The 12,495-nt window shown below is 40.8% G+C and overlaps 1 protein-coding gene across 2 annotated transcripts in view; it reads left to right on the forward strand.

Moving 5' to 3' along the window:
- The window catches only part of Nhs (NHS actin remodeling regulator), a 369,326-nt gene that overhangs the window by 340,082 nt on the left and 16,749 nt on the right, over positions 1–12,495 (forward strand). For both annotated transcript variants that reach the window (XR_002821880.1, XM_023719542.1), the window contains exons 5-8: positions 1,588–1,780; positions 5,028–5,159; positions 6,069–9,050; positions 9,577–9,703. Coding sequence is in view for 1 of the 2 variants with exons in the window: in XM_023719542.1 (XP_023575310.1) it covers positions 1,588–1,780; positions 5,028–5,159; positions 6,069–9,050; positions 9,577–9,703 (3,434 nt within the window). In the remaining variant the exon portion in view is untranslated. The remainder of the gene's footprint in view (positions 1–1,587; positions 1,781–5,027; positions 5,160–6,068; positions 9,051–9,576; positions 9,704–12,495) is intronic.

Raw genomic sequence — 12,495 nt, forward strand, 5'->3', positions numbered from 1 at the left:
CCTCTCCCTTCAGTTTGAAGTTTGAGGATTTCTGACTACTTTGTCTCTCTTCCCAATTAATTCCCTCTCCCTCTCTCCCTCTCTCCCTCTCTCCCTCTCTCCCTCTCTTCCTCTCCTCCCTCTCTCCTTCTGTCTTTCCCTCTCTCTCTGCATGCACCAAACTTTTTTCTTTTTGGAAGTTACCTAGGAAACAATCTTTATGCTCAAACTTTATTTGAGCTATTCGCTTCGCTGGGAATCTGCACAAAAGCTGAAGAGTGAAAGAAGGTTGCAATATTTTACTAAAGCGTTCATGGCGAACACATCTCTCCCAAGGGGGGGACTCATATCCTGTTGGGTGTGTTGGGGGGCTTTGCAGACACCTCTGTTAAGGTAAGTAAATACTGGGGGCTGTTTTAAACAACTGGCTTTGGAATCTGCTCTTTCAGCAGACTTGAGAAGAGTTCATTCGAAAATACAGGAACTCCTCTGAGTCAACAGGGCACGATGTTTCTAACTTTGAGAAAGAGAATTATTTTCAATGGTCCTGATTTTAAGGCAGAATATTATTAAAACCTTACTGGAATAAGAGGAAAAAATATTTATTTTATATAGATACCCACCCTCCTCCAAATTGTATCAAGAAATAAGACTAGGCTCAGTGGTAAAAACTGTGTCTTTTAATAATCTGGTTTAGAAACCCAACCCTGAAATCAAAACCATGATGGTGCCTTTTTAATAATTTGGGCTAGATGCCCAACCCTGGTATAAAAGTTAGACAATATTAATATTTATCAAAGGTTTGGATGGAAAATTTTCAAATGTCATATAGAAACAAAAGCCTCTAACTACACAGCTGGAAGAAAAGTTTTGTACCGCAAAGCTGAAAGAAAATAAACTAGGACTGTTTTATCCTTCTAAATTTGAAAAAGAAACCCACTTGAATAATTTCCCCCAGTAATAACATTTATATTTCCCAGTATAGTTGGAGGGGTGCTGTTCACTTTTGTTTTTCCATGTGCATACAATGTTGATGAAGCTGAGTTTCTAAAATGTAATTTTCAAAAATTGTCCTCCTGCAGTGAAATTAACTCCTTGCCTTTTAAAAGCCTCCTTGATTAAGTTGGCTTGGTCTGCAGGTGTTGGATTCTGGAATGTCTCCTGACTCCAGGTCTTCAAGCACAGTTTTTGAGCCTTTCATTAGACATCTAACTCATTTTGTTTTTTTCATCCTACACATCTAGATCTCTCATGACTTCTGATAGGAATTTCTGGTGCGATAAAGAGCCAGGAAGCAAATCACCCTTTCACTAGAGATGGCAGTTTTGTTCAGTTTGAAGTTTGGAGATTTCTGACTACTTTGTCTCTCTTCCCAATTCCATTTCACTTGGAAAGCATGTTTTTTCTGGCCCATTTCTTTTCCTTTTGTGTGGCTTGACTCTTGGCATAGTACTTTCAATTAGTTGTGCTTACTAACTATTTCTAGGAATTCTTCCTGTGTCCTAAAAGCTTACTTTTGACTTCATTTTTTATCTGTACTATGATACTCCTTCTTTGTGTGCTTATGTGCAAGCTATGTGGGTGAATCTCTGTGTACTTTGTTTGCAGTCCCACCCCCAAGAGGATGAAGAGACAGATGTCATGTTAGGACAGAGGCCGAAAAACCCCATACACAATATACCCTCTACACTGGACAAGCAGACCAACTGGAGCAAAGCACTACCTCTTCCAACGCCGGAGGAGAAGATGAAGCAAGACGCCCAAGTGATTTCTTCTTGCATTATTCCCATCAATGTCACTGGTATCGTTTGATTTTCTGTTTCTTTCTTGCTGGTTTTCCAGGAGCAGTTGGCTAGAATATGCTACATATTAAATATATTCAAACCCTGTGCTGTTGTGCCTACCATCCAAAGAGTACCATTTTGTAAACAAGCAATATCTTTTTCATCAAAATACAACCCTGAAGAAAGTCAGGAAGATAACTCAGCAGCATAAGCGCCTGCCTGGCAAGTGCAAGGGCCTGAATTCTATCACTCAATGTGTTTGGCATGCTTTTGTCAAAGTTTGAACATCAATTTGCATATGTTCTGGTGAGCCACTTGTTATATAAAAGACAGACAGTTCCTTTTTGAAAAAAGAAAAGTCACCAAATAGCTCTTTGGCCATAGCTTACTGAAATACTGGAGAAAGTGGCAGTGATTAATCAGATGATTATGTGTATGGCATTGCAAGAAAGAAAATAGCAAAGCCCAGGTTTCTAAAACTTTAAGTAAGGTCCTATTAACCTACTCAGAAATCTGTTTACACATTTCCTCGGATGAAGGTTGGCTTTTTTTTCAAAAGATCAGTCACGTAGGCTTCTGTATTGATTTGAGGGATTTTGACCTAAAAGCCTGTCTTACTTTCATGCTCAACTTTCCTCCTCCAATGTATGGAGAAAGTGAAGATGGGTGTAGGTAGAAAGGAGCCTACATGTACTTTTCTTCAAATTTTATTGTCACAGCAATGAGAGAAGAGTAACTAAGACAGGAGAGAAGCTCACCTGAAGTCACACAGCTCCTGGAGCAGCCCACACCCAATGGCAGATCAATGATGACATGTGGCACTTGATTCTTTTTGTAGTCTTTTCTAACTGCTGTAACAAAATACCATGAACTGGGAGGTCCACAAACAGCAGGCATTTATTTCTCACAGTGCTGGAGGCTGTGAAGTTCAAGGTCAAATCATTGGCACGTTCAGCATCAGCTGAAGGCTTACACCCTGGTCCTAAACAGTGATCTTCTTGGCTTCTGCTCACACAGCAGAAGAGATAAGGGGGCTCTCTGTGGGATCATGCATGAGGGGAGCCACTCAGACTGCTTGAGAGCTGAGGGGCTTCTGAGGACATGACTTCACTAGTCTAGCTGACACAGTGGTGTAATCATGCCAGCACAGGTTAACATTCACACACTGCTTACACCACTGTCAAAAATGTGAATACAAGATGACAAACTGTATTAGAGTTATACAATAAAGACACAGAGGGCTCTTGCACTCTTGAAAAAAAAACAAATTTTACTGACAGAAATTATAAATTCCAGAATTGGATTTGGTAACCTTAGTTGTATAACAAATAATGTTATAAATGTTGTAATTTTGTTCAAAGATAGAAATTAAATGATCTGTTCATTGATTTTTCTTTAAACATCTCTAGTAGGTATATTTTAACTTGTATATTGAAAATTTCAAAACAGCCATATTATGGCTGATTTTCATCTGGGTAGCATTTGATTACAGATTGTACATCACTTGAGACGCATTTTGGACATGGCTATTATTAACCCCATTCAGATTTCTCTCACACAGAGTGGGGAGCAAAGGGACCAGTTATCTGGGACAGATATTATTTCTCTGTTGAAAAAGAGTTCTAGTTGATTGGCTGACGTGGGATGGAAATTAATTTTCCTGATGACCCGTTCAACTTGTAGGATAAATTAGTCTAAAGATGTGCATTTATCTGGTCTCTATAATCTCAATGGGATGTATGAGGGCAGTTCAGCTGCCAAAATGGGATATTTTGGCGCCCTCTTAAACTAATTTTCAGTTCTGAGAACATCTGATTATTAGCAGCACCTGCTTCCTTTCTGGCACTGTAACATTTTGTTTTCAAATTTAGTACTATGATTATGGGCCATCATCTTGTCATGAGGAAAAAGAGAACATCTTTCCTTCTCCTTTATTTCAGAAACTCTTAGACTGAAGCCTAGATTAGATATTGATTTTAAGAGCATTAATGAGAATATTGTTAATGATGTCCAAATAACAAAGCATCTGTGTCTATATACTATATATACTATAATCATTAAGATTAGAATGAAAATTTTTAATTCTTAGTGGGAACTAAGAAAGGAGAATCCTACCAGTATGAATTCCATGATAACATTGCAATTATTCATGTAATACAGATTTTTCAAAGTGAATTCTAGAACCTATTGGCACTGTGACGCTAAGCAGAATTCAGCTGCTTCCTTATATAGCTGAACTACAATTTTACATGCCATTCAGCATTATGCTTAACAATTAAATAATAAAGTGGTCAAATTTCAAAACATAGTCTTCTGGCTTCTGAAGACATAGCTTACTCTCAAAAACATGAGACATGCCAGTACCTAACAGAGTTTGAGTTCCTCACCTTCTTCCCTGTCACTCTAGTTTTGATAGGGCTGCATGTAGTGTTGATGATGTGATTATATATACACGGTGAAACTGATGAGCAGCGCAGTTGGCCACTTGTACTTGTGAAAACAAGTAAATTATGTAACCAAGAGGATTCCAGCTTTACAACTTGCACAGAAGGTGAATGCATTTACATATAGATCTGGGCACTTCCCTGTGTCTTTAATTCACACTGGTAGGACAGGTGGTGCCAAACCAAAACACATCCAATTTAGTCAGTTCAAGAAAGTAGACAAAGTTACATGATGATCTAAAAAAACACATTCTTAGGCTGTTGCATTTCCTCACAGCAGTGTGTGTGTGTGTGTGTGTGTGTGTGCACGCGTGCATACATACTCAAGGGGAAAGTCTGGGCATAGGAGTGGGGAGAACTCACAAAGATGCTTTTAATGAAGAAATGGGTCAGGATATGTTAGTTGAACTAATTCAGGTTAGCATCTTGGCTACTGACCTACTCTGCAAAGGTATCCGTTTCAGAGAGCCCACAAATAGAACAGTAAATAGTAGTGACTAAAGGTTCTACATCTGTAAGTAGCCATTTCTGTGTGAAAGTGCCTTTTCAGGTTCTTTTCTCTTCTCTTTCTTTTGGCTTCCTCTTTAGCTTGTTACTTTTGGCAGTCCAAGCTGTTGTGCAGTGCTGCATTTAGAAGTAAAGCTTAACGTACTACAGTGTAATTTAAATAATAGCTCAATAAGGACTCCCTTATATTTGTTCACAGGCTTAATCCAAACTCTTCCCTCACTTCCAATCAATAAATAACACTGCGTTCCAAGCAAATGAAAATTTGTTTGCCATTTCTAAAGGCTAACAAGCCCTGTTTTGTGGGTTGCAGGAGTTGGTTTTGACAGAGAGGCCAGTATACGCTGCTCCCTAGTTCATTCACAATCTGTACTACAGCGAAGACGCAAGCTAAGGAGGAGGAAAACCATCTCCGGTATCCCCCGAAGAGTTCAACAAGAAATAGGTGTGGTATCAAAAAATGCTCATGGTTTGGTATGAAAATGGTTTCATCCTTCAAAATATTAAATGTTTGAACTGGTATAAATTTTGCAATGGTAAATATTTGTTTTCTATTCAGCAAGCCAGATAGAATTACTTTTAAACTCTGTGTTCTAGACTGGAGGTTTAACGTTAGAGATTTAGGCATATACATTCAGGTACTGTGGCTGTCAAATAGTATTTTGCTAAGTTGTAAAAGTTTTATTAAGGTGAAAATTGCGAATAAAAAGTAACAAGAGTCAATGCAAGATTTTTTGGGAAAACTTTAACTTCATTTGAAGAGAGATAGACTTTGATGGCATTAATTATTTTAAAAGATAAATTTCAGGTAAACTCCAATATTGAATGTTGAAAATATGCCCTTGGTGACTTTTTCTATTTTTCCAGTTCAACATGTTTAGAATATCCCTGCCTGTGTTTTTAAAAAATATTATAGTGGTAGCCTTCTTATAAATGAGGTTTTTGTTTTTTGTAAGGAAGGCTATGCTTTTATTTTATTTCAAAACATAAATGATACATAACAGACAAGAAGAGCAAATGTACTTTAGTTTTAAAAAGTAATCACTTTTGGAGGCAAATGAATGCAACAATGAAGAGAAATAATTTATGAAAGATGTATAAGCACATAATCTCTTAGTATTTCCAGATGCATATATAGATATGTGTAATACATCAATATACATATGTAGGGACTAAGAGGAGACAGAACTACAGAAATACAAAGCATGCTTACTTTCTCCTAATTTTATGTATTAATTGTTTTCTGTAAGAGAAAACTCTACCATGCCTGCATGCATATTTGCGGACATCTCTCAAAATGGCTATTACACTGCTGCTGTATGAAATATCTCACTGTGCTTTCCATGTGCCCTAGATTCCGATGAATCACCAGTGGCCAGGGAAAGGAATGTGATTGTGCACACAAACCCAGACCCCTCCAACACTGTCAATAGGAGGTCCGGAACCAGGGACTCTGAGTGCCAAACGGAGGATATTCTGATTGCTGCCCCATCCAGAAGGAGAATCAGAGCTCAAAGGGGTCAGAGCATTGCAGCTTCCCTTTCTCATTCTGCTGGCAACATATCTGCACTGGCAGACAAAGGTGACACCATGTTTACTCCTACAGTGAGCAGTCGCACAAGATCTCGGAGCCTTCCTCGGGAGGGGAACAGAGGTGGAGATGCTGAGCCCAAAGTTGGTGCTAAACCCTCAACATATGAAGAGGGGGAACCTTTCATGGGTGACCGTGAAAGAGTCCTTAATGACTGCAGTGAGACTCCGAGCAGCCCGAGTGCCCAGGAACACCAGCCGGTTTTGGGCTTGCCCTGTTCTCAACATCTTCACAGCCCCCAGCACAAGTTGAGTGAGAGAGGGCGGTCACGTCTGTCCCGGATGGCTGCTGACTCTGGCAGCTGTGACATCTCCTCCAACTCAGACACCTTTGGGAGCCCCATCCACTGCTTCTCTACAGCCAGCGTACTCCTCAGTGGCCACATAGACCAGAAAGATGACCACCAGTCATCCAGCGGTAACTGGAGTGGCAGCAGCTCCACATGCCCCTCACAGACCTCAGAAACAATCCCTCCTGCAGCTTCTCCTCCTCTCACTGGCTCTTCACACTGTGATTCAGAGTTGTCACTAAACACGGCTCCTCATGCTAATGAGGATGCCAGTGTCTTTGTGACAGAGCAGTACAATGACCACCTGGATAAAGTGAGAGGCCATCGGACAAACTCCTTTACCTCCACTGTTGCAGATCTTCTGGATGACCCCAGTAACAGCAACACAAGTGACAGTGAGTGGAATTACCTACATCACCATCATGATGCCTCTTGTCGCCAAGATTTTAGTCCTGAGCGTCCCAAGGCAGATAGCCTGGGCTGTGCAAGCTTCACAAGCATGGCCACTTATGATAGTTTTCTGGAAAAGTCCCCATCAGACAAAGCAGATACTAGCTCTCACTTTTCAGTAGACACAGAAGGATACTATACCTCCATGCACTTTGACTGTGGTCTCAAAGGTAATAAGAGCTATGTCTGTCACTATGCAGCCCTGGGCCCAGAGAGTGGCCAGGGTGTTGGGGTTCCTCCTGGTCTTCCAGATTGTACATGGCAGGACTACTTAGACCATAGGAGACCAGGGAGACCAAGCATCTCTTTCAGGAAACCAAAGGCAAAGCCGACTCCACCTAAACGTAGCTCATCTTTGAGGAAGTCCGATGGAAATGCAGATGTTCCTGAGATGAAAGAACCAAAGATGAGCAGTGGCCAACACCTGCCTCACAGTTCTAGGGAAATGAAGCTGCCTCTTGATTTCTCCAACACACCTTCTCGAATGGAGAATGCCAATATCTCCCCCAAGCAGGAATCATCTTGGATGAACCAGAGTGAACATGGTATTAAAGAATCTCAGTTAGACACTTCAGATGTTCCACCATTCAAAGACGAAGGTGCTGAATCAACTCACTATGCAGACCTCTGGCTTCTAAATGACTTAAAAACAAATGACCCGTATAGATCCCTATCTAATTCAAGCACTGCTACAGGTACCACTGTTATTGAATGCATCAAATCTCCAGAGAGCTCTGAATCCCAAACATCACAGTCAGAATCAAGAGCCACCACTCCATCTCTTCCATCTGTTGACAATGAGTTTAAACTGGCTTCACCGGAGAAGCTAGCTGGCTTGGCATCTCCATCAAGTGGCTACTCAAGTCAGTCCGAAACACCAACATCCTCTTTCCCTACAGCTTTTTTTTCAGGTCCCTTGTCTCCTGGAGGTAGCAAAAGAAAACCGAAAGTCCCAGAAAGGAAATCTTCTCTACAACAACCCTGTTTAAAAGATGGAACCCTATCACTGAGTAAAGATCTTGAACTTCCTATTATACCTCCTACCCATCTTGACCTAAGTGCTCTTCATAATGTCTTGAATAAGCCCCTTCATCACCGTCATCCATTGCATGTCTTTACTCACAATAAGCAAAACACAGTAGGAGAAACACTGAGGTCAAATCCTCCACCATCTCTTGCAATTACTCCGACAGTACTAAAATCAGTTAACCTTAGGTCCATCGGTAAAGCTGAAGAAACTAAGCAGAACGACGGCAACGGCACAGATCTGCCCTACTTAGAGGAAAGTGCTCTCACAATGGCTGGCTTGTCTCCTGGCAAGATAAGGCCACATACAACAAAGAAATCAATATCACGCCAGTTCTCTGCTGAAGACCCTATACTGTCCTTTATAGAATCCTCTGCTGTTGAGACAGGACAAGAGAAACCACGTTTGGAAAAGACCCTGACTTTGGATGTGAAGAATCAGTGCAATCCAGAAACAGGAACCTCAGCTGGTAGCAATCTTTTAGATTTAAATGTCCTAAAAGACCAAATACAGGTGGAGAGTGAGCCTTTTCCAGAAAATATGCCAAGTAAAAACTGTGGGGTTTTCACAGAAGGATTTCAGAGGGCATCTGTTTCACATGCGAATGATTTAGATGGTAAAATAATACAGTATGGAGGTGGTCCAAACGGAGCCCTAGAGCAGGTACAGAAGGCATCCTCAGTAGATCAAGAGGAAGTTTCACAATCCGAACCTGTGGAAGGAGTTACATCTCAGTCCAACTCACCAGCTAGAGCAATGGACATAAGCAATCAACTTAAATATCAGCTTGTTATGAGCCGCCGCCACGACAAAGTGCCTGGGAATATTCGCTATGAATCAGAGATATCAACTACAAATTCACTCCCTGAAAAATGTTCTGAGCAGGAAAATAATGTTTCAGGTATTTCACCCAAAAGTGCCTCTGATAATGGCCGGGCAGAGGAGACCCAAGGAAGTATGGATGAGGCTTCTCTGAAAGGTCAGTCATACCTTTGTCACACAGGAATGTGTCTTTTGGCATTTCCTGCAGATTCTTTTTTATTTTTTTTTTTTACATTCTCCATAATACTGCATAACCTGAGTGTTGGTTTTCTCTCCACTATTTCTTTTCATTTATCTCAACAATTGCAATGAGAAAAGAAAGCTTTTGTTATTGAGGGACTAGGCTTGTTTTGACAGATACTTCTGCATTTAAAAATATCAGTAAGTAACCTAGTGCAGTAGTCCATGCCTGACCTGTAATCCCAGCATTTGGGAGGCAGTGACAGGAGAGTTGCTGCAGGTTCGAGGCCAGCACAGTTTACATACTGAGTTCAAGCTTGAGGCCAGCCTGGGCTATATAGTAAATTCAAGGACAGCCTGCACTACACAGTGAGACTCTGTCTCAAAAAAGGAAGAAAAACAATGTTAATAAGTAAATTCTGTTTGTTTGATCACTACATTAGTGAAACATAGTAGTGTGCTGTGTAGCTTCCTCCTAAAGATGCTTCTATTCTTATTTTAAGAATTATCACCAAGTGATGACTCAATCATTTCGCCACTTAGTGAAGACTCTCAAGCTGAAGCAGAGGGTGTGTTCGTGTCTCCAAACAAACCTCGAACAACTGAGGATTTATTTGCCGTCATTCATAGGTGAGGCAATGTTACCAAGTTGGCCAAAACAAAGGCACAGAAAAGGTTTCACTTCTTAGAGTGCTTCTTACCACATGCAAATATATGAATGTCTTTTGTACCTGTAGTAGCTTCAGCAAAACCAAAAGCAGGCAAGGAAGAATTGTTTTTCCAAATTAGACTGAAAAATGTATTCAAAAGTGGGGCAATATGAACCTTTATATGTAACTCAAATGAGAAGCCCTGCTGGCCCTGCCCCTGGGGTGCGCTGAGACAGCAATTGAGACTGGGTGTGGTGACTCATGCTTGTAATTCCAGGTCTTGGGAGGCTGTAAATAGGCAGGTCACTATGAGTCTGATCTAGTAGTGAGACCCTGAACACCATGTAGACCCTTCCCTAAAATAAAAATATAAATAAAATAAAAACTTCAAAGGAGAGACTCATCAGGATTTGTAAGGGGAAGATGGATTTTTTTTAACCAGGAAAGACATTATAGAACAAGTTTGTATGTGAAAACAATTTGTCCTTACGTGACTTGTAATGAAAGCTCAAATTCAAGTGTAATCTCTGACTTTGATGCATATTTCTCTTCCTTCCCTCCCTCCTTCCCTTCTTTTCCTCCTCCTTCCTTTCCTTTTTCCCTTTCTTTCTTTCTTTTCTTTGTTTTTTGGTGTTGAAGATCAAACCCAGGTCTTCACATATGCCAAGCAAGTGATCTCTCACTGAACTGCACCAGAAGTTCTTCAACTCTTCTTTAAATATATTTAGTACAGGGTCTACAGGGTTTACAGGGTCCCACTACATAGATCGGACTTGTAGTGATTCTTCTATTTACAGCCTCCTGAGTGCTGTGATTACAGGTGTGTTGCCACCATGCCCACTCTCAATTACCATCTCAGTGTGCCCTGGGGGTAGAGTTGGCACAGCAGGCTGGGGATCGAACCCCCAGCTACTGTGCTCTGCCGAAGCAGGTGCTTTAGTCCTCTGAGATATCTGTCTGGCTCCTTCAACTTTTAAGTAATTTCTTGAACTTAAAAAATATGCTCAAAGGTATAATTATACACTAGCAAAGACAAACATAAGTTTATCCAACAAAACAATTAGACCCCAAATGTGAGAGAAGCCATCTTATAGCTTTGAAAAAACCTAACAATTGTTCCTTTTTTCTCATTTTTTAAAACCTGAATTTCTTTAACAGTGCTATCTTCTTCTCCAAAATTAATGCCTCTAGCCCATGAATAGGAGAGTCCTCTGTGTCGCTTTCCCAGGACAGCGCTGCCATGCTAACCATGTGTGCTTTCTGATCTTGCCCAGTATGCCCTTGTGATCAGTGACCATTATTTGCAAGAGTCACAAATTCATTTCAGCTGGTCACCAAAGAACTGAGTCAGATATTGATGATGAACCTGTTAGAGCTTTCAGTGATAACAAACAGCCTGCTGTGGCATGGGTACCATAGCTTTACCATCACTGGAGTAGGAGTTAGTCCATGAAAAGTAAACTCATATCCAATGGAACTAGCCAGCTATATGTACCTACTCTTTGTACATATACAACTGCCTTTTTATACTGTCTTTTCACTTGTTATTCTGTCTCTTTTGCTGAGACAAAATACCTGACATCCAGAATCAAGGAAGGAAAGGTTTATTTAGCTCATAGTTAGTGGAGGTTTCAGTCCATACTTGGCTGGCCCCAAGGCAGAGTGGCACATGGCAGAGGGCTGCCCTTCCTGGCAGCAGAAAACAGCAAAGAGCAAAGGGAGGAGTGGCAGCTGAGGCTTTTAGCAAGCCTCTCTCCTTGCTTCCATGCTGACTGCGGAGACCAGAGCTCCTCCAAGGAAATGGAATGCTCCATCCTTCCTCAGTTCCCTTTTCTATCCCTTAAGTGATGAGTCACTCTAGGATAGGGGCTCCATGCCCGAGGGTGGGGCTTTCAAGCTCCAGGGAGAGGCCTCCACACCCTAGGGTGTGGTATTGCTGAGCCAATTTAAATTAGGCTTTTAACTTCTCAAGTTGACACAGTGTATCAATGACTACACAGACCTAACTGGAACTCCCAAGAGACAAAACATGGGGATTATATTTTCCAATTTAACATTTTCAAGGCAAATTCTTTGCAGGCAATTTATAATCTTTTTCCCCCCTGAGATTATATTGCACTTTTAAAAGGCACTTCCATTTTCAGTTGATGCAATTCTCTCTTAAAGAAAGACCACTGCTCTTCAAAAACTCTTTTTTACAGAATCCAATCAGAAACACTTTCTGAGTAGACCTTATCAGGCATATTTCTGCACTTAGAGGTGAGAAATTTTTAGTTTATTTTTCTCCACTGCAATCTCTAGTCCAAATTATAATTATTTTCCCCCACCTCTATACTTTATTTTGAGCCCCAAGATGAATTTCTAATGTGCTATATAAGTGAAAGAACCAGGTACTCACTCTCCAAAAAAAGCCTACCTGTGTCTGGAATAGTAGGCAGGACCTAGTAGCAGAAGCAGACAGACCAAGATTTGGGTCCTGACTTTGCTACCTTTTATACATGAATAACTGCTGAACCCATTCTCTTACTGTAAATGGGAATACCTATTGCTCATATGTTTAGTTTCGACCACAAAATAACATTTTCATTCCTGGAGTATGACAGATGTTAAAAGTAAATGTTAGATTGAAAAATCTACCCTTTTGGAGAGCCAGACACTGCAATATGCAGGATGTCACAGGATGACCTCCAATTGCAAAGCTTACATTCTTTTACATGGGCCTTCACACTGAAGTATGTCCCCAGCTCTCTCTCTCTCTCTCTCTCTCTCTCT

The sequence above is a fragment of the Octodon degus genome, unplaced genomic scaffold (assembly GCF_000260255.1).
Source record: "Octodon degus isolate 3935 unplaced genomic scaffold, OctDeg1.0 scaffold00069, whole genome shotgun sequence".
NCBI lineage: Eukaryota > Metazoa > Chordata > Mammalia > Rodentia > Octodontidae > Octodon > Octodon degus.